The sequence below is a fragment of the Nycticebus coucang genome, chromosome 18 (genome assembly GCF_027406575.1).
Source record: "Nycticebus coucang isolate mNycCou1 chromosome 18, mNycCou1.pri, whole genome shotgun sequence".
In the NCBI taxonomy this organism is placed as follows: domain Eukaryota; kingdom Metazoa; phylum Chordata; class Mammalia; order Primates; family Lorisidae; genus Nycticebus; species Nycticebus coucang.
Genome location: NC_069797.1, coordinates 32,400,971 through 32,424,977, shown reverse-complemented (window position 1 = coordinate 32,424,977; position 24,007 = coordinate 32,400,971). Strand labels below are relative to the sequence as shown.

Here is a 24,007-nt window from a genome sequence, read left to right as displayed (position 1 = left end):
CACTTTCGCGGCCCCGGGAGAGTCTAGCCGCATCCGGACCCCAAAGCCGCGAGCTCGTCGGGTGGGCGGGTCCGGGTTGTTGGGCACTAGGGCCGCGCGGGCGCGGCTCCGCCCCCTCTTCCGGCGAGAGGGCTCGCGAGCCCGGCCCTGCCGCGGCAGCCAGTGGGCTTCGCCGGGAGCCGGAGCGCGGCCGGAGCTAGGCGCGGGCTGTGGGGCTGCCGCGTGCCCGGCCCCGCTCGCCCGTGCCCGCCCCTCGCCGCGGGCCCGCCATGCCCGGCTTCGACTACAAGTTCCTGGAGAAGCCCAAACGACGGCTGCTATGCCCGCTGTGCGGGAAGCCCATGCGCGAGCCCGTGCAGGTTTCTACCTGCGGCCACCGCTTCTGCGACACCTGCCTGCAGGAGTTCCTCAGGTGCGGGTCGAGGGGAGCAGGGAACGCAGGTGGCGGAGGTGGGGGGCACCGCATGGGGAGGGGCTCAGGCCCGAGGCAGGGCGGGCCTTTGTCTGCGCCGGGACCCGTGACCTCAGGGGCGCCCACCGTGACGTCAAGGGTAGGGTGATGTCAGGCCGGAGGGAGACCCCCACGCACTAATCCGTAGGGTTCCAGGTCCCACCTGCCGCGTCCCAGGTCGGAAGAACTCGAGGTCTTCCCGCGGGGTAGAGACGGGAAAGAGGCCCTCCCTAACCCGTGGCCGGCCCTTCCCCCTCACCTGAGCTCGACAGCGGCCTCATCCTTGAACTTTGAGTCCTTCAGAGAAGGACAAAACCCTCTCCTGCGCGGCACTTTAAGCCTCCAGAGTTTTCACCCATCTAACCTCTTAAGGTTCTTCGAACGTTCCGAGAGCGGCAGCTATTGTTCTCCCATTTCACAGATGATGAAATGAGATTCAAAGACTGGCCCAGGGTCACACAATTACTTGAAGGCTTAGCTGGGATTTCAGCCCGGGCTGTTAGTGATCACACAATAGAGCGAGGATTCTGACAGTACAATCCTCTCCTGAAGCCGAACTCCTTTGGGCGTCTCTCCCTTCTCCCCGGGATCTAGAGTAAGCCGGGTGGTCAATAAATTGATTCAGGAGAGGATCACTCCCTCGTTGATACTGAATGCCCCCTGCCCTCTCAGGACCCTAGATCACCCTTTGGCTCTCGGGCATCCATCACGTTTCAGGGTGCCCTATACTGTCTTGTGTCTCCAGCCCACGCGGGGAACTGCTCAGGCCCGGATGTGGGGAGGCAGGTGAGAGAACCTCCACTCCTTGGAGGGTCATGCCCCTGGAGCACAGGCGAAGCTGGGCTCAGCCACTGTCAGGGGCCTGTTGGCTGTTGAAGAGGATCAAGGGGACCAGGCGGGGAGAGCATCCTGGGGGCTTCTGCCTTCAGTGCTCTCTCTTCCTCCCTCCCTCCCTCCCTCTGGTCCTCTGCAGCCCAAGCTGGCGGAAATCTCAGCAGGCTCTTTGTTTTCTGTTCCTCACAGTCTGGGCTGGCTCCTGCCCTCACATATGCTCCTGTACAAGCTGCTGTGCTGCCCACTCCTCCCTTTCCCTCACCCTCCGCCCTCCTCCCTGCAGTGTACACATTTACTCCCCTACAGACACACAGTCCCATTGTCTCCTCCACTGCTCTTCCCCGGCCCTCTGGTTTCCAGATGAGGCCAGCTGAGCCACTTCGCTCCCTCCCCGGCCTCCCGTAGCTGACCCACCCTTACTGCCTCGGGGGAAGAAGCTGGGAGGGGGCTGTCAGGCTCCTTTCCCTCCACCTCCCCTCCCCTAGGCCCACTCGGGTAGGCTTCGGCCCCTCCCCCTCCCGGAAATCCCCTCTTCCTCTACGGTATACCCCTCCCCCATCCTGTCTTCTTCCCTGGGCCTCCCCTGCACAGCTGGGAGCAGCCTCTGCCCCTACTCTTGTGCCTGGGCTATGCTGCTGAGGCCTCTGGAGGGAAGAAGTGGTTGGGCAGGCTGTTTCTCACCATCGCCCCCTACCCTACAAGCAGGGGTGTCCATAGCCCTGGCTGAACCTTTTTCCTGGCTGGGCCCCAAGCTGCAGGCTTAGTTCTGCCTGAAGCCTAGGGACTTGCCTCAGTCCCCTCCCTGTCTCCAAAACCACTAAGTCAGCACATTCCTGAAGCAGCCAAGTGGGACCCCCACTGCCTTGGCCCACCTGGCCTTCCCCTCTCCTACCAGGGCTATTACTCAGGTTGGTCCAGGAAGGCTGGTTACCCTGTGGGCACAGGCACAGCCCCTCAGTGCTTAAGCTTGTATTGTTTTTGACATTGGTTGTGTGACCAGTGGCAGTGGGGTAAGGGGGAGGAGGTGGGTGCTAGAAATAATTTGGGCACCTGGGGCATGGGCTACCCAGGCCCTGGAAAGTGGTATCAGAACAGGGCCTGTCATGTGGCCTCTGCTTTCGCCTTGATCCCTGCCTACCTCTCACCTACCTGACTCAGATCTGCCAGGAATGCCATGCCTGAGGGCCTCAGTCCTGCTAGGTGAGCCCTTACCCTGTCTGAGCCATACCAGGCATGTGTGACTGGTCCTAGCTGGGGTCAGCAAGGGCATGTTGGCAGGAGGAAGCATGCAACTCAGCCTTCTGGGATGCTAACAGCCATGTAGGGATTGGTGCAGAAGGAAGGCAGCTGGCATGGTGGGCAGGGTCAACAAGCTTCAGAACCTTACCAAGCAGTGGCCAGAGCCTTTCTTGCCTGTGCTTGTCTGGACACTTTTTCTTGCCCCAGCCTCTTCTGTGTTTTCTATGGTACAGTAGAGTCTGTCTTAGCTGTGGAATCGGCAGACATACATACCCAGATGCCACTTCACCTGTATGCGTCTGTTCTCTCACCTGTAAAATGCGGACATTCCCACCCTTCTCAGAAGCTTGTTGGGAGTGTAAACAAGTCCGGGGAGCATGCCTTTCCTTCTCTTTCCTTTAGGGGACACACCTTCAAAAAGGAGGGGAGGAGTAGGATAAGGTGGCCCCAAGCTGACCTTTGCCCTGGTTCTTAGCAGGGCACCTTAATCTTAGCCCATGGGTTTTTCCCCTCCCCATCAGCTTTTAGCCCAGCCTATAAAAACTAACCTGGGGGGAGGGGTTGATTGGCAGCCTGTTCCTTTTCCAGTCCAGCTGCTATTCTGGAAGGGAGGGGTACCAGCTGCCACCTGTTGGCCAAGTGCTATCTGAGGCAGCTGTCTGTCCCTCCTCTAGGCCCAGAACGCCTGTTGCCAGGACTGGCTGGGATCCTGGAGAAGTGGGTCCCCTCAGGCCTCTGCTTGGCCTTTTGCCTCAGCTGGTGCTGTTTGGGAACCTGTCTGGTGAGGGTGGCAGGCTGCTCTGAGGGCATGGGGCCCATGGTACTCCTTCCCCTAATGGGAAGCCTTGACCCTGCCCCCTTCCCCTTTTCAGTGAAGGAGTCTTCAAATGCCCTGAGGACCAACTTCCTCTGGACTATGCCAAGGTGAGGCCACACTGCCAGGAAGAAGCCCAGGCACAGGTTGTTGCCCTTGGTGGAGGCTGGGGTTGCTGGCAGCCAGTGGGCTCAGGGCCAGTGTCAACGCAGAGCCTTGGGATCATGCGCCCCCACAAAGGTAGCCTTTTCCACCAGGCCAGTTTGCAAACGGAGGCCCGTGTTTGCCCTGGAGGGCAGGCACCATGCCCAGCCTGTGGGGGTACACAGAGAAGCTCTGTACCCACAAGAAGTGCTCCCTCCCCTTTCGGTGGCAAGCCAGACCTGTGGCTGAGGGCCAGTACCCCTCCGCCAGGAGGAAGTAAACAGTATTGAGGGACAGCCTGGGACTGAGTAGGCTGATCGGCTGCTTCTCCAAATTGAGCATGGGGCAGGCAGGTTGGGATCCAGCATCAAAGCAATTCCTACCTGCTGCTTTACCCTTCATCACTGGACACAGAGGGGCAAATATCCTAAGAGAGGCTATTCCTGGCTCTAAGGTAGGGTCTGCCCAACTAGGGGTAGGGGTGGGTTTTGGGGACTGTAGCAGGCTCTGACCGTGGCCAGTTTTCCACATCCCTACCCCCAGATCTATCCAGACCCAGAGCTGGAAGTACAGGTACTGGGCTTGCCTATCCGCTGCATCCACAGTGAGGAGGGTTGTCGCTGGAGTGCGCCACTTCGTCATCTACAGGTGAGGATCTGATGTGAGTGGCTGGGACAACTTCTCCCCTGGCAGGCACTAACTGCAGCTCTTCTCACCAGGGCCACCTGAATGCCTGCAGCTTCAATGTAGTCCCTTGCCCCAATCGCTGTCCCACAAAACTGAGCCGCCGTGATCTGCCTGTACACTTGCAGCATGACTGCCCCAAACGGCGCCTCAAGTGCGAGTTTTGTGGCTGTGACTTCAGTGGAGAGGCTTATGAGGTGGGTGGGGCCTGGCTGAGGGTAGGAGGGGTGGGGCACCTGATAGCCCACACATTCTTTAACTCAGCACCTCTGGCATTTCCACAGAGCCACGAAGGTATGTGCCCCCAAGAGAGTGTATACTGTGAGAACAAGTGTGGTGCTCGCATGATGCGGCGGCTGCTGGCCCAGCATGCCACCTCTGAGTGCCCCAAGCGCACTCAGCCTTGCACTTACTGCACTAAGGAGTTTGTCTTTGACACCATTCAGGTGAGGCCCTAATTGAGCTGTGGGCTGCAGGGCAGGTATAAGGGAGTCAGTCTATTAACTGCTGTTTCTCTGCTTCTGTGGACCCAGAGCCATCAGTACCAGTGCCCAAGGCTGCCTGTTCCCTGCCCCAACCAGTGTGGTGTGGGTACCGTGGCTCGGGAGGACCTGCCAGGTCATCTGAAGGACAGCTGTAGCACTGCCCTGGTGCTGTGCCCATTCAAAGACTCCGGCTGCAAGCACAGGGTGAGATGCCCTTTCTCCTTCCTATCAGCCCCTCCTTTTGCCCTAGATGAAGATTAGACTTCCTGATGCCTCCTCGGATTTGGTGGTCCCTGCTATGCTGCTCTGAAGCTCTCAGTCCTTCCCCCTACAGGCCAGCTCCAGCCTCCTTCTGGCACCCTGTCTTCCTCATTTAGAGCTGGGGACCTGCTACCCTATATCCACTCCTATCCTATCTCCTATTGATAGCTGTTCTCCCTCTCCATGGCCTGGGTCTTTGCCAACAGAGCCCTAAGCTTGCAATGGCACGGCACGTGGAGGAGAGTGTGAAGCCACATCTGGCCATGATGTGTGCCCTGGTGAGCCGGCAACGGCAGGAGCTGCAGGAGCTGCGTCGAGAGTTGGAGGAGCTGTCTGTGGGCAGTGATGGCGTGCTCATCTGGAAGATTGGCAGCTATGGGCGGCGGCTTCAGGAGGCCAAGGCCAAGCCCAACCTTGAGTGCTTCAGCCCAGCCTTTTACACACATAAGTATGGTTACAAGCTGCAGGTGTCTGCATTCCTCAATGGCAATGGCAGTGGCGAGGGCACACATCTCTCGCTCTACATTCGAGTGCTGCCAGGCGCCTTTGACAATCTCCTGGAGTGGCCCTTTGCCCGGCGTGTCACCTTCTCCCTGCTGGATCAGAGTGACCCCGGCCTAGCTAAACCACAGCACGTCACTGAGACCTTCCACCCTGACCCAAACTGGAAGAATTTCCAAAAGCCAGGCACTTGGCGGGGCTCCCTGGATGAGAGTTCTCTGGGCTTTGGTTACCCTAAGTTTATCTCCCACCAGGACATCCGAAAGCGAAACTATGTGCGGGATGATGCAGTCTTCATCAGAGCCTCTGTTGAACTGCCCCGGAAGATCCTTAGCTGAATGCAGACCGGGCTTGAGGGGAAAGGGGGATGGGACATGACCTCAGTCAGGCACTGGCTTAACCTGGGGAGGGGGCCGGACCCCCTGTCAGCTGCTTCTGCTGCCTAGGTTCTATTACCCCATTCCCCCTTTGCCCCCACTACCCACCCTCAGGTGCCTCTGATTGGTGCTTCAGCCCTGGCCCGTGGGGGGAGCAGGTCTCAGGGTCAAGGGCTAGAAACAAGTGATCCCAGTGCCTGTCTCCGTTCCTGGGCAGGGCAGACATGCCTTGGTGCCAGCCACACCCTACCTGGACAGAGGTACCTGCTCAGGTGCTATGTCTCAAGAGCCATGGGGGAGGGGTAGTTAAAAGACAATGTCTTGAGATAATGGTTTCTTTCCCCAGCTGTGTTCCCTCTGGTTATTTATTTCTTTAGTGCCAGGAGGGCAGAGAGAGGAAGCCCTGATTTTTAATAAATCCTGAATTGTATTTATTAATTTGGTTCCAGCCTGACTCATCTGGGTTGGTTAGGGCCTTGGGAAACTGATCCAAAGAAAGGCAAAGGATCGGTCAGAGAAGGGCTGCCCCTCCTTTGGCCCCAGGGTCCAGCTGCCTTGCTGGGTTGCCCTCATGTGGGCAGCTAGGGAACTGTATCAGGCTTTGTGTGGATGACAGTTGCCTGACTCTGCCCTCTGGTGATTAGATAGGGGAGGTGCATGGCCTGCCTAGAGATGTTATAAGGCTAGAGTCCCTGGTCTACACTTACAAAAGACTGTACCTATGCCCTAGCTAGGTCTTTCTTGGACTAAATAATAGCTACTAACATTGTTGGTTTTTTTTGTTTGTTTGTTTGTTTTTTGCAGTTTTTGGCCAGGGCTGGGTTTGAACCTGCCACCTCCAGCATATGGGGCCAGCATCCTATTCCTTTGAGCCACATGCACTGCTCGGGTTTTTTTTGTTTGTTTGTTTTAAGACAAAGTCTCGCTTTGTTGGTAGAGTGCTGTAGCCTCACAGCTCACAGCAACCTCAAACCCTTGGGCATAAGTGATTGACTTGCCTCAGCCTCCCAAGTAGCTGGGACTACAGGCCCCAGCCACAATGCCTGGCTATTTTTTTAGAGAGGAGGTCTTGCTCTGGCTCAGGCTGGTCTCAAACCTGTGAGCTCAGGCAATCCACTCACCTTGGCCTCCCAGAGTGCAAGGATTACTGGTATGAGCCACTGTGCTGGCCTGCTACTAACACTGTTATGTGCATTATTTCACTTAACAAGGTAGGTGAAATAGCTCTTATCACCATAATAAAAGGACCTACCTTAGTAGGCAGTAGAGAAGAGTTAATGAGACAATGCATATTCCTGGCCCAGAAGTGCTAAATTAGTTATCTAATCCAGCCCACACCCAGTGACTTAAACTGGGCAAAGGGGGCCTTCAGGATGTGCCAGGCACTGGGCCTTTCTCATACGTATCTTAATACCTTTCTACAGGGGAGTGCTTGTGATTATCCATTTTTTTTTTTTTTTGTAGAAACAAGTCTCACCGCCCTTGGTAGAGTGCTGTGGCATCACACAGCTCACAGTAACCTCCAATTCTTGGGCTTAGGCGAGTCTCTTGCCTCGCCTCCCAAGTAGCTGAGACTATAGGTGCACGTCACAACGACCGGCTATTATTTTTGTTGCAGTTTGGCCGGAGCCGGTGCTCTACCCACTGAGCCGCAGATGCCTCCCGATTATCCACATTGTATTAATGAAATAGGAAGAGTCAAGTAACCTACCAGTGGTAGTTCAGCTGCTTCAGAGAAAGGCCTGGATTCTATCCCTAGCAGTGTAGCTCTAAACTGGCAATAGATTAGGGTTTGGATCCTTGCTTATGGCAAGTTACTTAGTTAATAGGGCATCATTACCCTCACTGATAAAGTGAAGCCTGGTCACCTAGATTTGCTATAAAAATTAAATGAATTGGGAATACATGCAGATTTCTGGAGGTGGTACACCCAGGAAGGACATGGAAAGTGTACGCCTTCCCCCATGCAAAACAAGAAAATAAGAGATGGGCTGTTTTGGCAGATAAACCATCCTGGTGCAGTGATACCTGGAAACTGGTAGGGAAAACCATGGGCAAAGAAAATAACTCCAGGCAACAGGCACACCACTTTTCCAGCATCCCAGAAGACACCAGACACCCGATCAGTTCTGATCTCCCTCTGCTGCCAGGACATTGCCATTGCATGATTCCCCGGGGGCACATTCACAAACAGGATGATGCCTCCTGGAGGCAAGTGCAACAATGGGGTCTTCCAATCTACCTCAGACTCAGCCAGCCTAGCAGGGCTGGCACATATTCCAGTGTCAAGTCATAATTTGTGCAACTCAAACCAGGTTCTGTATCCAGCACTTACCCTTAGCCCAGCAATTCACTCTGGAGGGAGGCCTAGCTGGGCTCACCTACTTTTGTAAGATGCACAGCAGGTGTAATCTCACCTGTCTACTTTTTTTTTTTTTCCGTAGAGACAGAGTCTCACTTCACTGCCCTCGGTAGAGTGCTGTGGCATCACACGGCTTACAGCAACCTCCAGCTCTTGGGCTTATGTGATTCTTTTGCCTCAGCCTCCCGAGCAGCTGGGAGGCGCCCGCCACAACGCCCAGCTATTTTTTTGTTGTTGCAGTTTGGCCGGGGCTGGGTTTGAACCCACCACCCTCGGTATATGGGGCCGGCGCCCTACTCACTGAGCCACAGGCGCCGCCCCTACTTTTTTTTTTTTTTAGATAGTCTTACTATGTTGCCCTGGTGGCGTCACAGTGGGACTACAGGCGCCCACCACAACGCCCTGCTATTGGTGGCAATTGTTTAGCTGGCCTGGGCTGGGTTCAAACCCACCACCCTCTGTGCATGTGGCCGACGCCATAACCACTGTGCTACGGGCGCTGAGCCTCACCTGTCTACTTTAGCTCTGACCTGAGGCTGACTAAAGACCTTAGGTCTTATCTGACACAGGCAGAAGAGGGCTTTCTTTTACAGGGGCAGCAAGAGGTTGTAAAGGAAGCAAAGCACTTTCACAAAAGGGCACCCCATAAAAAAACATGCTAAGGACTTCATCAGCATTTAGAAGCCACCTACTGATTGGCTGCCAAGAGTCTGATTCTACTCTTTCTAAATCCCATATCCTATAGAATCTGTATTTCCCTTTATCACCCTTATGTGATATCTTAGCTCAAAATTACAGGGCCTAGTACCTCCATCTCAGTCAGAGGCCCACGTGAATTCTAATGTTGGAGGTAGAAGGGGAGGTTTAAAGTTTTAGGTTGGCTCATTAGCAAAGCAGATACCTATTTCTCAATGACTGATGGCCTTTGGAGTGAAAGTGGCAGGACCCTTTGGGCCTCCAGGGAAGGGCAGCAAACCATCAAATTACACATAGCCCCTATCAGCCCTGCTTAGGGAGAATCTGCCTGCTAGATAATCCCCAGGGGTTGATGGTAGGAACTGTGTACCCATGACTTACAATCAACAAAGCATCTGCCCTGGGATAATGGACTGGGGAGGGTTTCTGGGTGGGATGAATACATAGGTGTCTTCTTAAAACGAGGAACCATTTCTTTTCTACCAAGTGAGAGATGTTAGAAACTGTTGTAAGAAAAAATTACATCATTCACAGCATTAAATGAATAGGACAAGGTCAGGAAGAGAGTTGTTTTTTCTTTTACTGGTTTATAATTATCTTAAAAACCCCATCACACCCATAAACCACCACAGGTGAGAAGGCGAGAGAGATGGAAAATGACTGCTACAGTCTGTGGGTAGAGTGGGGAATCCAGGTGTTCCCTATGGGTAGTGTGGGATGGAGGCCAGGAGTGTGGACAGGAGGCCCTGGCTTGGACCCTTATTGCTGGTTGGGGATTGGCTGGCAGAGGCAGGAGAGGAACTCAGGTTGACTCACACAAAAGGAGAGGGTAGTCAGCAGGTGGGGGAATCACAGTACATTTTCCATGCAGACTAGGAGTGGGAGTGAGAGCTTTAGAGACTTACACCCCTACACAGGAAGAGATGGGTTTGAGGTTCTTTGACTTAAAAGCCCCCAAGTTGGTGCCTGGTCCAATTTCCTAAAATGGCAGCTCACCTTTCAGGGAGAGGCATTGGGGGTGGGGGGGAAGATATAGCAAGAATATCTGGTTTGGAGATCAAGCAAGAGATAAGGGGAGACAGTGGTGCTCTTTAAATCTAACCCAGAAAAGCAGGATTGGAAGAGGGCTCTGGGTGAGATGGTGGCCAACACCCTAGGGGAAGGTATTGCACCAGAAGCTGCAGATGCTCCTGACGGCTCAAGGATGGGAGGTACCAGTGTTCAGATGGCAGGAAAACAATCAGGAACAATAAATTAGGACTTCATGTTGCTATCATTTGGCATAACACAGTCAGGCATTTTTTCCTTTTTTTTTTTTTGTTTGTTTTTTGTCTTTTTAAATATAAGGCAACTTGCCAACACATAATTTAAAAACTAGTATTCAGTCACATTGCTTCAGATCACTAGAGAATTTCTGGCTAAAGAACAGTGGACAGTATAGTTAGTAAACAAAACCCAAAATCTTAAATAAGAACATCAGCTCACATTCCCCAGAGATGAGAGAAAAGGTTAAGGGCCTGATTGAAAAGAACAAAACAAAAAAAAAACCCAAAGAGCCCAATTGTGCATCTTTAACAAAAGAAGGGTACAAAAATTTACAACAAAACACAATCTAAAGTTACAGAAAAGTGTGGAATTTCTTGCCAACTGTCACTTGGGAATGAGAAATGCTGAGCATGGAGTGGAGGAGAGTATGCTCTAAGGATGTAAGGGGCAGGAGGGGCTGTTTCCAATGTAGGCCCATCTCCAGCAGTTTTAGAACCATGCTCATTTGGTAAAGGAAGTATTCAAAGAGCTTAAGGCTTTGTGTTTTTTTCCTTTCTTTCTTCATTAAACTGAGGGGCTGTACTACTAGAGGGGGAATGCACCTGTGGGGCCACTCGTACACAATGCTACTCAAACCCACACTACATTCGTTCAGGAACAAGACATTTAAAACTTACAGTGTAGAGCAATATTCTTAGCCAGTGTAGAGAACCAAATGCATTTTAAATTTTTTAAAATTTTGGTGTTTTTAATCTCAAACTCCAATGTGATCATCCTTTACTTACCTAATCCTTAAGCAAGATAGTGTTTTTTTTGTTTTTTTTTTGTTTTTTTGCAGTTCTTGGCCAGGGCTGGGTATGAACCTGCCACCTCTGGCATATGGGGCCGGCTCCCTACTCTATTGAGCCACAGGGCCGCCCCAAGATAGTGTTTTTTGAGGGGGACAAGGTAGGGGATGAGGCCAGCAGGTTGAGTCATCACAGGCAATAGTGAGAAAGGGATAGTGGGTATGCTGGATAACTGTGTTTCTCTAGGTCTAGAAAAGGGAGAGTCAGGAACCAAGATGCCAATACAGTTTCCCCCCACATCTTGAGGCTATGGCCTGTTACCAGCAGGATGCCTTTGAGGTTTAGCATGGCAAGGACAAGTGCAGTGGGTCTAGATCAATGTAGACACAAAATAAATGGGTCTAGGATCAATGTAGACACAAAATAAAGCCTTGAGGAATGAAAAGGAACTAAAAAGAGAAAATGACTGGGTCAGCTTTAATTCAAGATCTTTGGGTGAAAGAGGAATTAGCTTCCAGAGCACTTGGGAAGTCTGGCTTGTTGGGGCTGGGTAGCTTAGGGGCTGGGGCACCTATAGCTAACCTGACTAGGGCCCTTACTTCAGTCTAACACCTCAGTCCTAAGGGAAAAAGGCAGAGGTTCAAGCTATTTGGAAATGACCAAGGTGGAAAGACTGAGAGGCAGACAGAGAGAAAAGCTTGGTCCTGGCGTTACATTGGGGTTAAAACCAAAAGCTGCAGGAGGGGAGATGAGAGGAACCCTTCTGTCCCCAATTACATCCCACCAAATTCCCTGTCTTCGACATCTAAGAATGGTCACATTGGAGCAGTGAAACTCTGAAACTATCCAGTTACTTAAAAGTAAGACTAAACCTAGGAGGGTGATGTATGACGTATTATATGTGGAGGGCACCAGCGCTACCTATCTATACCCTGGGTGCTGAACATGAAGACTTCGACTATCTGTGGGATCAGGGGCTCGGTTGCCAGGAGCTCGGTGGGCCTTGCTCAGCATGGCCAGGCTCTGTTCCCGGAAGCAGGCCTGTTGGAAATCTCCACTTAGGTAATCCACTGTTTGCATCAAACTGTTCTGGCTTGCCACTGGACCACCCCCGGTCCCTGCTCGGTAGTGGGCCCCAGGAGCTGCCGCACATTCGATGGGTGCACCTGTGGGCTGCCCACCGTGGAACGGCATGGTGAGGTCCTGAGACCCAGAGCTGTCGCTATTGGGAGTGGGCAGAATGTTGTTCCACAGGGGTTGAAAATAGTGACCATTGGGGTAGGCCAGTGGGGCTGCTAGGCCGTTGACTGGTGGGGATGGGGTCGGCTTTTCCAGGGGTGGCTTCAGATGAAAGGACTGTGCCAGGCAGAGTTCCTGCGGGTAGGCAGGGGCCTTGCCCACAAAGCCAGGCCCTGCCAACTCGCGTCCTGCCGCATGCTTGCCTGTCAGGCCAGGGGCTGGCGTTCTACCAGCCTCGCTGCACATCTGTTGCAGGTGGGCCAGCTGGTGCTGGTTCCAGGCAACTGGCTTGAGGTCATTAGGGTAGCCAGTGGGGGCTCGAGAGATGCCTGTAGGCAGGTTGACAGAGCCTGTAGCAGGTAATGCGGCTGTGGCCGCATGGGTGTGCTCCATGGGATTGACCACACATGAAGGCATTGGTGTGGGGACGCTGTGGGTCGACACCCGGGTGCTTGCATTGATGAGCAGACTGCGACTAATGGGGCTGGGGTTGGCGATCTGGCCCTCACACACTGAGGTAGTGCTGATGCCTGCCCTCGTCTGGCAAAACTGGTTGATCTGGTGCACGATGCTGCTCAGGTCCGGGGGCTGGCTGTGCTGTAGGGTAGCCGCCATTGAAAGGGGGATAGTTGAGGTAGACACGGTCACATTCGGGGGCGCATCTGAGTCTGGCATCTTCCGGCCTCCATGCAGCAAGGGATTGGTGGGGTGCTGGAGACCCTGGTGAGCCAGGGTCTGAGGGTGGATCAAGCCCTGGGTTTGGCCCATGGGCTGAGGGTGGCCCAGGCCTTGAGGCTGCTGGAGGCTCTGAGGGTGGGACAGTGCCTGGGGTGGCGGGATGCCCTGAGGGTGCTGCAGCGTCTGGGGAGGAGCATGGGCCAGGGTCTGTGCATGCTGCAGGGCCTGCTGGCGGGCCAGAGCCTGGGCCTGGGGGTGGGCTAAAGTGCTGGGTGCCACAGTAGCATAGGGTGCCACTGGGGGGTTCATGATGGCCTCGGGGAGCAACCGGGCTCGGGTGCCGTCAAAGTCCTTGAGTATGCTTTTGGCTGGCACTTTGACAATGGCAAGCAGGCCTGCCTTGGTGGCAGCCTGCGACGGGTAGGGGCTGTAGCGCTGGGCTGATGTGTCGAGGCCGTTCACAGTACGACGAACGTGTTTCCGCTGGGGAACCTTCACACTGTTGGGGAAGATTTTTATAGTCAGTGGGTTGTTTGCGACCTTCTTAGCATACGCGTCCAATTCGGCTGGGGTAGGATAGTGAGCAGTTCTCATTTTCTGTGTAGTGTCCCCTAGAGAGAGAGAATGGGAAGGAGAGCACAAAGAGGGAGAGGGAGCTCATCAGTGCCAAGCCAACCAGCTTTCTAGACTCCCCTTTTGAGAACCTGCAGTGGGTAGGAATAGGCAGGCTGTCATTTAAAGCCTTCACCTGGCCTCAGCCCTCACAGTAACAGGCACTGTTAACATTTCGTAAGTACTTACAGCAGCCTAGGTCTTGTGTGAAGTGATAGGCTATCTCAGTGCATCCTCATAAATGAGGTAATTAAAGATAAGAATAACAAAGTATCTTTCAATGCCTCATATCTTGGAGAGCCATAACTTGGCCTCTTCTCACAAAGGTAAGCAAGAGTTCTTCTTTCCCTACACCAGCGGTTCACAACCTGTGGGTCCTGACCCACAGGAACTGTATTAAAGGGCCGCAGCATTAGGAAGGTTGAGAACCACTGCCCTACACAGAAATGCACAGCCTAGAACTCTTAAGTTCCCACCAACCGGGCGGTGCCTGTGGCTCAACGGGGTAGGGCGCCTGTCCCATATGCCAGAGATGGCGGGTTCAAGCCCAGCCCTGGCCAAAAACCACAAAAAAATAAGTTCCCACCAACCCAAGCTGGCTTGGGGGTTAAGGTTCTAAGCAGAGCTGCTTGTCAGGGTCTTTAGTGGCCATTCATTCTCTTCCCTATGACACTCAGGTAAACACCCTGAGTGACTACTGTCCACACTGCTATGGCCCATGAGGCATCAGCTTTCCCTTGTGCCTTGGCAGCTGGAGGCCATGCCCACTGGGTTGGCACCCTGACACAGTGGACAGGATGCTTCTTTTTCAGCTGCCAACATCTCTCCGTCATCCTCATGTTATGAGTTCACTTTTGTTTGTAGTTAACACTATGCCTGACTGGATGAAGATCAAAAGGCTTTATTTATTTGCTTGTGGGAGAAGATAATAATAAAAGGGCAGTAAGGAGGGAATTGAGAAGAAAACATCTTTAAGTTCTGTGAGCCAAAAATAGTCTGTATTTTGTCCATGTCAGCTGTCACTTTCCAAAAAGAAAGAGGAAAAACCTTCCTTCCTTTGGAGACTGCAGAAATACCCACTCAATGTGCCTCATTAATGTTAACAGTCTCTTTGTTCCCATCTCCGGTTGCCTCCCATCAGGGGGCTCAGCGGATGTCAGGCTTCCAGTCAAAAGGAAAAGGTTCCCAGAACAAGAGCTCTTTAAGGATGCCAGGCAAGGGGGCTCTGCTCTGTTCTCTCCCACTCTCTCTAAGGGAGAGTCTCCCCTGAGTATACACAAAAGGTGCTTAATAAATGCTTGCTGAACAAGTAAGTACCGAGACTACCTAAAGCAGAAGGAAAGTGGGCTGGCTGGGGACCTAAGCTCAGCTAGCAGACTCCCTTCCTACTTCCTGCCCTTGCAGAGACAGCCAGGATAGGCCAAGGATGAATCGGACTGAATGGCAGGCCTATAACCTCAGGTGGCCTTGGCCCAAAGGAGACTCCATTCAAAGTCACATCATTGGGCATCCATCAACTGGAACAGAGGCAGGCGAATAGCGAGTGTGTTAGAAGAAAATGGGCAGAGTTGTTTAGTAACATTGCTGGTTAGGTGGCAGCAAGTGCTTAGAAACCACTGCTGGTGGAAGCAGGAAAAGGAAGCTCAAGTCCAGGAGGAGCGGAGAGATTTGGTCCCATGCTCAAAAAGAGAGATCTGACCCAAAAAGATACATAAGGAAATGAAAGGGTCTGTGCTTTTAAATATTTACAATGCCTTGTACTTATTGGATATTCCAACATATTAAGGTCTGCTTTACTTACAGAATATAGAATAGATGCTCATATATCAATTCAAAAAAAAATTTCTTTTTTTTTTTGAGACAGAGCCTCAAGCTGTCACCCTAGGTAGAGTGCCGTGATGTTATAGCTCACAGCAACCTCCAACTCCTGGGTTTAAGCGAGTCTCTTGCCTCAGCCTCCCAAGTAGCTGGGATTACAGGTGCCCACCACAATGCCTGACTATTTTTTGGTTGTAGTTGTCATTGTTGTTTGGCAGGCCCGGGCTGGATTCAAACCCGCCAGCTCTGGTGTATGTGGCTGGAGCCTTAGCCGCTTGAGCTATAGGCACGAAGCCTAAATTAAATGTTTTTATATAATTGGTTTGAGAGAGGTCTGAAGAGGATAAATGTGGCAAGGCACAGTGGCTCACTCCTATAATCCCAGCACTTTGGGAATCTGAGACAGGAGGATCGCTCAAGGCTAGGAGTTAGAAACCAACTGGAAACAACATGGTGAGACCCCTATCTCTTAAAAAAAGAAAAAGAATGCGATAGTGACAACTTAAGTCAGAAGAAAGCGGAGGCCAAAGAGCCCAGAAATCATTTACCATTCACTAGGTGGCACTATCTGTGATGAGCGTCAAGCCTGAAGAGCATTTTAAATTCTGCCTCTTTATAAGCTACTGATCCTAGATGGGTTTCAGTCACCATAAAGTGGAACTATTTTCTGACCCTTCAGGAACAAAAACAAATTTTTAAAAAAGTCTTGGATCACTGAAGGATGGTCCCTAATCTCAAGGTACCAGAATTCAACAGAACCTGCCCTGGTCAGCGATTGTATTTAGGTGTCAGATTGGTCAAAATCATGAGACACTCCTAGCACAGTGCTTTACCCAGAGCAAATATGTAATAAATATTTGGTAAGTACTATTTGTATAGGCACTACCTGACTAAATAACTGGGATTCAACTGAGTAATCGAAGCTAGAGGCTGCTGGATTCTAGTTCAGACATGAAATGAAGTTCTGCCTCTGGGGTTTCCTCTACTCTACCTCCACGTTGGTGGGCTTCTCTCCTTGAAATCCAATTAAGAGACAGTGGTATGTATAGTCATTTGTTGAATAAAAGAGTCCCTTTGTTCCAGGTCTGTACTAACTCTCAAGTTGATTTTTTTTCTAACAGGCAAAAGAGACCGTGGCCTCATTTGGGATTATGGAATTAGACACTCACCCACTTTGTTCTCTTTCTCCTGCCTCCACTGCTGCTGACAACAGTGAAAAGGGTAGTCAAATAAAGCTATTAGAATTAAAGCAAAGGCCAGTCACGGTGGCTCATGCCTGAGCTCAGGAGTTCAAGAGCAGCTTGAGCAAGAGCCAGACCCATCTCCACTAAAAACAGATAAACTAGTTGGGTGGCAATTGCCTACAGTCCCAACTACTCAGGAGGCTGAGGCAAGAGAATCGCTTAAGCCCAAGAGTTTGAGCTTGCTATAAGCTATGACACCACAGCATACTACCCAGGGCAAAAGAGGGTGGGAGGGAAAGGACGGAGGAAAGGGAAATGAAAGGAATCAGAATTATAATGAAAGCTCAGCGCCTGTAGCTCAGAGAGTAGGGCGCCAGCCACATACACCGAGGCTGGCGAGTTTGAACCCAGGCCAGGCCTGCTAAACAATGACAACTGCAACCAAAAAATAGCCAGGTGTTGTGGAGAGCACCTGTAGTCCTAGCTACTTGTGAGGCTAAGGCAAGAGAATCGCTTAAGCTCAAGAGTTTGAGGTTGCTGTGAGCTGTGACGCCACAGCACCCTACTGAAGGCGACACAGTTAAAAACTCTGTCTCAAAAAAACAAAACAAAACAAGAATTAAAATGGGGGAAGGGAGATAGCCATCCCACCTTCTTTATCTTCGTTAAGGAAGAAACCCAAGAATAAGATAATTATGGCATATAGAACAAAAAAGAGGCCATACCCTGGGAATACAGCATCACCCACCACACGGACAAGACTCAAGCCTAACCCTTTAGGGAAAACAAAACAAAAGAGCCCCCTACACAAACACACACATACACAGAGTAAAGTTTATCCAACACTTTCCTTCTTTTCTTTTTTTTTTTTTTTTTTTGAGATAGAGTCTCATATTGTTGCTCCTGGTAGAGTGGCATGGCGTCATAGCTCACAGCAACCTCAAACACTTGGGCTCAAGTAATTCTCAAGTAGCTGGGACTTTAAGTGCCCAGCACAACGCCCAGCTATATTTTATTTTATTTATTTATTTTTTTAAAATAATCATTATGAATTATAAACATAATTATAAATCATTATGTTTATTGTTTGGGATTCATTTAAGGGTACATCTCTTCTTGGTGGGGCCCTAATGGAGAGGGGTAGCTAAACTTTTTTCTTTTTTGCAGTTTTTGGCTGGGGCTGGGTTAGAATCCACCACCTCCCGCATATGGGGCCAGCGCCCTACTCCTTTGAGCAACAGGCACTGCCCTCAGCTATGGTTTAGAGACTGGGTCTCAAACTTACCAGGCTGGTCTTGAACTTGTGAGCTCAGGCAATCCACCTGCCTCAGCCTCCCAGAATGTAGGATTACAGGCATAAGCCACCACTGCACCCAGCCTATCCAACACGTTCTTATCACAGCCTCCACCCTGGCTACCTTTCTTCTGTGACATATTCCCATATGGCCAATAGAAATACCACAGCTTTGTAAGCAACTTAATTAAATATCTTATACCAAGGGTATCATTAATAGAGACACATAAGGCCAGGCACCATGGTGGCTCATGCCTGTAATCCCAGCACTCTGGGAGGCCAAGGCGGGCAGATCGCCTGAGATCACGGATTCAAGACCAGGCTGAGCCAGAGCGAGACCCCGTCTCTACAAATAGCTGGGCACTGTGGCAGGCGCCTGTAGTCCCAGCTACTTGGGAGGCTGAGAGAAGAGAATCGCTTAAGTCCAAGAGTCTGAGGTTGCTGTGAGCTATGATGCCACTGCACTCTACCAGGGGGCAACAAAGTGAGACTCTGTCTCTAAAAAATAAAAAGAAAGAAAAGAAGAAAGACACAGGCAGTATAGAGAATATGGTATCTGTAGTTAGACTAACATTTGAGATCTGGATTCAAGGACTTCATTATCTGCCTACAGAAAGCCTCGGTCATTCCTTACTTATTAACAGGATGAAGTGTGGTTTCCTATTTCACAGAATTACTAAGACCCAGAGGTTCAATAAACAGGAAAATGCTAAGCAAAGAGAACCATGACTGCCAATGGTTACTATTCAAAGATTGCAGATGTGGCTAAATCTGCCCACAAACAGGAGAGAGTAACCTTTACTGAGGAAGATCCAAATGTAGAACCTTGAGCCTGAAAGTTAAATGTGGCAAAAAGTACTGTTGTTTATTGCAAAGATTAGAAAAAATTAAAATTTCCTTGAATCCATTCTTCCCTACAGGCTTCCCAGTTCATCTGTCTACTTTCAACATCAAAAAAGTTGTGTAGTTGCCAGGCACAGAGGCTCATGCCTGTAATCCCAGAACTGTGGGAGGCTGAGATGGGAGGATTGCTTGAGCTTGGGAGTTCGAGGCTTGTCTGAGCAAGAGTGAGACCCTGACACATGAAAAAAAATCGAAAAACCCAGTGGGGCGCAGAGGTGAGCACCTGTAAACCCAGCAGCTTTAGAGACTGAGACAGCAGGATACCCACAGCCTGAGTCTGAGGTTGCAGTGAGCTACGACACCATTACACTCTGCTCAGGGTATAAGGTAGAATGCTGGCTTGACAAAAAAAAAAAAAAAAGTTGGATAGCATATGAGCAGGAACTTGTATCTGCAGGGGGAGAGGCACAATCATGTTTCAGACATATTTTATAGTCTGACCTAAGAGTGAATTCTAGCCCAGTTGCTAAAAAGTCAAGTGACAAACCCTCTATACCTTGTCCTCAAAGATTTTAAAAAAGAAAGATAAGAGAATGTCCCATATGGAATAATTAAAGAATGAATGAGAACATATGGGAAAACACTCAACATAGTGCCTGGCACATGGTAAGCAACAAGACAGATATTAGCTATGATTTCATAAATTTCTGTTCATTCATTTAGTCATTGGGTCAATTCATTTCCAGGCCCCTCTACCAGGAGGCAGGTAAGCACATAAGGAAGCTGTAAAAGAAGGTAATTTTGGCATTTGTCCTGGGACCCCTCATGGCTATGCCAAGGAAGTTCTTTTTTAAAAGATGGTGTGAAGACCAAGAACCTTTGTTTTTTTTTTGTTTTTTTTGAGACAGAGCCTCAAGCTGTCACCCTGAGTAGAGTGCTATGGTATCAGAGCTCACAGCAACCTCCAACTCCTGGGCTCAAGTGATTCTCCTGCTTCTGCCTCCCAAGTAGCTGGGACCACAGGCGCCAGCCACAACGCCTGACTATTTTTTGACTGCAGCTGTCACTGTTGTTTGGCGGGCCTGGGCTGGATTTGAACCCACCAGCTCAGGTGTATGTGTCTGATGCCTTAGCCATGTGAGCCACAGGCACAAGAACCTTTGACATTTCAACCATTCGCACAGTAAACATTTACCCAGCCACTTTTTTTTTTTCTTTTTGAGCCAGAGTCTCACTCTCTCAGCAGAAAAATGCTGCAGGAAAATGCTAAGCAAAGAGAACCATAACTGCCAATGGTTACTATCCAAGGATTGAATAGTAGTCACAGCAACCTCCAACTCTTGGGCTCAAGCGATTCTCTTGCCTCAGCCTCCCAAGTAGCTGGGACTAAAGGCACCGCCACAACGCCTGGCTATTTTTTGGTTGTAGTTGTCATGGTTGTTTGGCAGGCCCAGGCTGGTTCGAACCCACCAGCTCCGGTGTATGTGGCTGGTGCCCTAGCCACTGAGCTACGGGCTCCGAGCCTACCTAGCCACTATTATGTATCTGATCCTGAAGTGGGGAAGTAATGGCAGAAAGGGCTGGGGTTAAGAAAGAAAAAATTTCAAAATCACATATTCTGGGCACTGAGAGAAGATGGGTCAGTGGGAAAAAAAAGTCTACAAGTATAGGGCGGTGCCTGTGGCTCAGTAGGTAAGGCGCCAGCTCCATATACGGAGGGTGGTGGGTTCAAACCCAGCCCCGGCCAAATTGCAACAAAAAAAATAGCCGGGCATTGTGGTGGGCGCCTGTAATCCCAGCTACTCGGGAGGCTGAGGCAAGAGAATTGCCTAAGCAATTTGGAGGTTTCTGTGAGCTGTGACGGACCCCATGGCACTCTACCGAGGGTTAATAAGTGAAACTCTGTCTCAAAAAAAATCTACGAGTATAGAGTTTCAAAATGGCCAAAGAACTAAAAGCAAGTGACATCGTGGAATATACGATTTAGAAAAACTGCAGAAGGGTATCCACCTAACCCCCAACTATGATCTTCTACCAATACAACAGGACCAAGATGGACCAAGATCCAGCCTATCCTATGGCAAATTACACATCTAGGACAAGAAACACATTACAGGACAGGCACAGAGGTGGCTCCACTGGATTGCTTGAGCTCAGGAGTTCGAGACCAGCCTGATAGGAAAGTAAGACCCTGTCTCGACTAGAAATAAAAAGACTAGCTGGCCATTGTGGAAGATGCCTGTAGTCCCAGGTACTTGGGAGACTGAGGCATGAGGATTATTTAAGCTGAGGAGTTTCTTTCTTTCTTTCTTTCTTTTTTTTTTTGAGACAAAAGTCTCACTATGTCATCCCGGGTAGAGTACCGTGGCGTCACAGCTCACAGCAACCTCAAACTCCTGGGCTTAAGCAATTCTCTTGTCTCAGCCTCCCAAGTAGCTGGGACAACAGGTGCCCGCAACAATGCATGGCTAGCTTTTGGTTGTAGTTGCCATTGTTGTTTGGCAGGCCCAGACTGGATTCGAACCCACCAGCTCTGATGTATGTGGCTGGCACCCTAGCCACTGAGTTTCAGGCGCCGAGCCTTAAGCTGAGGAGTTTGAGGTTGTAAGCTATGATGACACCATAGCACTCTACCCAGGACAATAGAGTGACACTGTATCTCAAAAAACAAATGAATAAACAAACACATTATACTCTGCTATATACAAAGAAGGAGAAGTGAAAAAGAGAGAAAGGATTAAGCCAGAGATTCTGAACATATGGCACCTTAAGCCTGGGGAAAAGACATTAGCCAGATGACTAGTACAGTGCTGGGGCAAGAAGCCACATATTCTCATCTCCTGACCCCTGGTCCACCTCTCCTACCTCAAGATGACTATTACAACATAAAGCATATTAAACTATAAGCACCTGTGCCCCACATCACCTGATCAGATACGACACTGTGTTTCCAGCAACATATAAAATCCTCCTGAGGATGGGGGACATGGAAAGGCTGAATGTTAAAATTACAAACTTATTTTTAAGGTCTCTCTAGCCAACAGGCCTGGGCTCTGAGCATCTGCTTGGCTGCTGGTTCCCAATGGAGATGGCTTATGCTCCATCTCACCGTAACTGTAAATGTCTGGTCCTAATAGCTGTAAGTCACATGACAGGATTTTTTTTTCTTACACATTTTGGGGAAGAAGAGAAGAAATCAGGCAAATTTAAAAACACCAGTAAGCTCTCTTCTATAATGGTTTGGGTTTATTTAAGGATAGCAACAAGAGAGTTGCAGGGGATGAAATATATTGTTCCCTACACGAATATATGAGCCTGAAAGCAGGGAAGAACAATATTTCAATTCTCAAATCCAGCTTTGGGGCCAATAGTTGGCAGAGGCTATTTGAGGAAAAGGGAGGGCGGCGCCTGTGGCTCAGTCGGTAAGGCGCCGGCCCCATATACCGAGGGTGGCGGGTTCAAACCCGGCCCCGGCCAAACTGCAACCAAAAAATAGCCGGGCGTTGTGGCGGGTGCCTGTAGTCCCAGCTACTCGGGAGGCTGAGGCAAGAGAATCGCTTAAGCCCAGGAGTTGGAGGTTGCTGTGAGCTGTGTGAGGCCACGGCACTCTACCGAGGGCCATAAAGTGAGACTCTGTCTCTACCAAAAAAAAAAAAAAAAAAAGAGGAAAAGGGAGGGGAGGTCTTAAGTCAGCAGCAAGATGAAATTGCCAATTTGCCTTTCCTCCTAAATGGCTCTTCCCTTGGTAACACATCTTTAGGTAAAGCTGTTCAGAGTGTGTTAAGGAACCTAAAAGAAAAAAGTGAGTTTCTCTTTGTCATCTTATTGTATGCCTCTTAAGTATGCTTCTACTCTGCCTGTGTCCCCAGTAGCCCAGAGATGGTCACAAGACATTTAGCACTGCTGACGTGAGTGGCCAGAAAGCATATCCAACTTCATCCAATCATCATTTTTTTTTTCTTTTTCTTTTTCTTTTTTGAGACAGAGCCTCAAGCTGTTGCCCTGGGTAGAGTACAGTGGCATCACAGCTCACAGCAACCTCCAACTCCTGGGCTCAAGCGATTCTCCTGCCTCCGCCTCCCAAGTAGCTGGGACTACAGGCGCCCGCCACAATGCCCGGCTATTTATTTATTTTTTTGGTTGCAGCCGTCGTCGTTTGGTGGGCCTGGGCTGGATTCAAACCCGCCAGCTCAGGTGTATGTGGCTGGCGCCTTAGCCACTTGAGCCACAGGCACCGAGCCCACCCAATCATCATTAATCAAGAGAAAGAGTGGGATAAGAAAGCTGGTATAGCAGAATTAGCCTATTGTGTTAGGCAACTGCAAAAGGAAGCCTGTCACCTTTGGCTTTATTACACAGCGCTGGATTCATTGGCCAAATTCCAGACCTAGCCAGGCTGAGTCTTACTCTGCCTCAAAGAAATTAAGTCAAGAGGATAGAGCATTATTAACTTCTGATGATAATCTCATAGAGCAGGATGTCAGCAAACTATAGGCTGTAGACCAGTCCAGTTGCTGTTTTTTTTTTAAGATAAGAGTCTCACTGTGTTACTCTCAGTAGAGTGCCATGGCATCACAGCCCACAGCAACCCTTAACTCTTGGGCTTAAGTGATTCTCTTGCCTCAGCCTCCCTAGTCAGTTGCGGTTTCTTTTTTTTTTTTTTTTTGTAGAGACAGAGTTTCACTTTATCGCCCTCGGTAGAGTGCCGTGGCATCACACAGCTCACAGCAACCTCCAACTCCTGGGCCTAGGCGATTCTCCTGCCTCAGCCTCCCGAGTAGCTGGGACTACAGGCGCCCGCCACAATGCCCGGCTATTTTTTTGTTGCAGTTTGGCCGGGGCCAGGTTTGAACCCGCCACCCTCGGTATATGGGGCCAGCATCCTGCTCACTGAGCCACAGGCACTGCCCCATCAGTTGCTGTTTCTATAAAATGTTTTATTGAAACACAGACACCCTTGTTTACATATTGTCACCAGCTGCCGATAGACAGTAGAAGTGAATAAGGTGCAACAGAAACCATATGGCCCACAAAACTAATATCATTTGCTATCTGGCCATTACAGAAAGGGTTTATTAACCCCTATAATAAAGAATTCATGGGGTGGCGCCTGTGGCTCAGGGAGTAGGGCACTGGTTCCATATAGCAAGGGTGGCAGGTTCCAACTCAGCCCTGGCCAAAACTGCAAAAAAAAGAATTCACATAAGGTGGTGAAGCACCCTTTCCATTGAAGAGAAGCCTGGCTGCCTCATTAATTTCCCCTTTTGCTCTGAAAGCAAGGTATATTCCAAATTTAGAGCTGTTTTTATACTTGAAGATACTATACATGGTAATATACCAGAAATAGAATCTTTTCCTTGCATGTCATGTAGCATAGGGACAGAAGGTTGTAATCTGTGAAAACATGAACTATAAAGGCCCGACTCCAGCCAGTTAG

General features: G+C 50.2%; 2 protein-coding genes across 5 annotated transcripts in view; one reads left to right on the top strand and one right to left on the bottom strand.

Annotated features, from left to right (window-relative positions):
* The first annotated feature begins 132 nt into the window (after positions 1 to 132).
* Positions 133 to 6,228, top strand: TRAF4 (TNF receptor associated factor 4). Its single transcript, XM_053570419.1, has 7 exons — positions 133 to 412; positions 3,397 to 3,448; positions 4,026 to 4,130; positions 4,202 to 4,363; positions 4,451 to 4,612; positions 4,700 to 4,855; positions 5,119 to 6,228. Exons 1-7 carry the CDS (start codon positions 270 to 272, stop codon positions 5,749 to 5,751), a joined length of 1,413 nt encoding a protein of 470 aa, XP_053426394.1. The 5' UTR covers positions 133 to 269; the 3' UTR covers positions 5,752 to 6,228.
* A 3,184-nt stretch (positions 6,229 to 9,412) lies between these two features.
* FAM222B (family with sequence similarity 222 member B) overlaps positions 9,413 to 24,007 on the bottom strand; it is an 89,819-nt gene continuing 75,224 nt past the window's right edge. For all 4 annotated transcript variants that reach the window (XM_053570415.1, XM_053570414.1, XM_053570417.1 and 1 more), the window contains one exon: positions 9,413 to 13,430. In XM_053570415.1, coding sequence (XP_053426390.1) covers positions 11,824 to 13,430 — 1,607 coding nt within the window. In that variant the 3' untranslated portion in view covers positions 9,413 to 11,823. The remainder of the gene's footprint in view (positions 13,431 to 24,007) is intronic.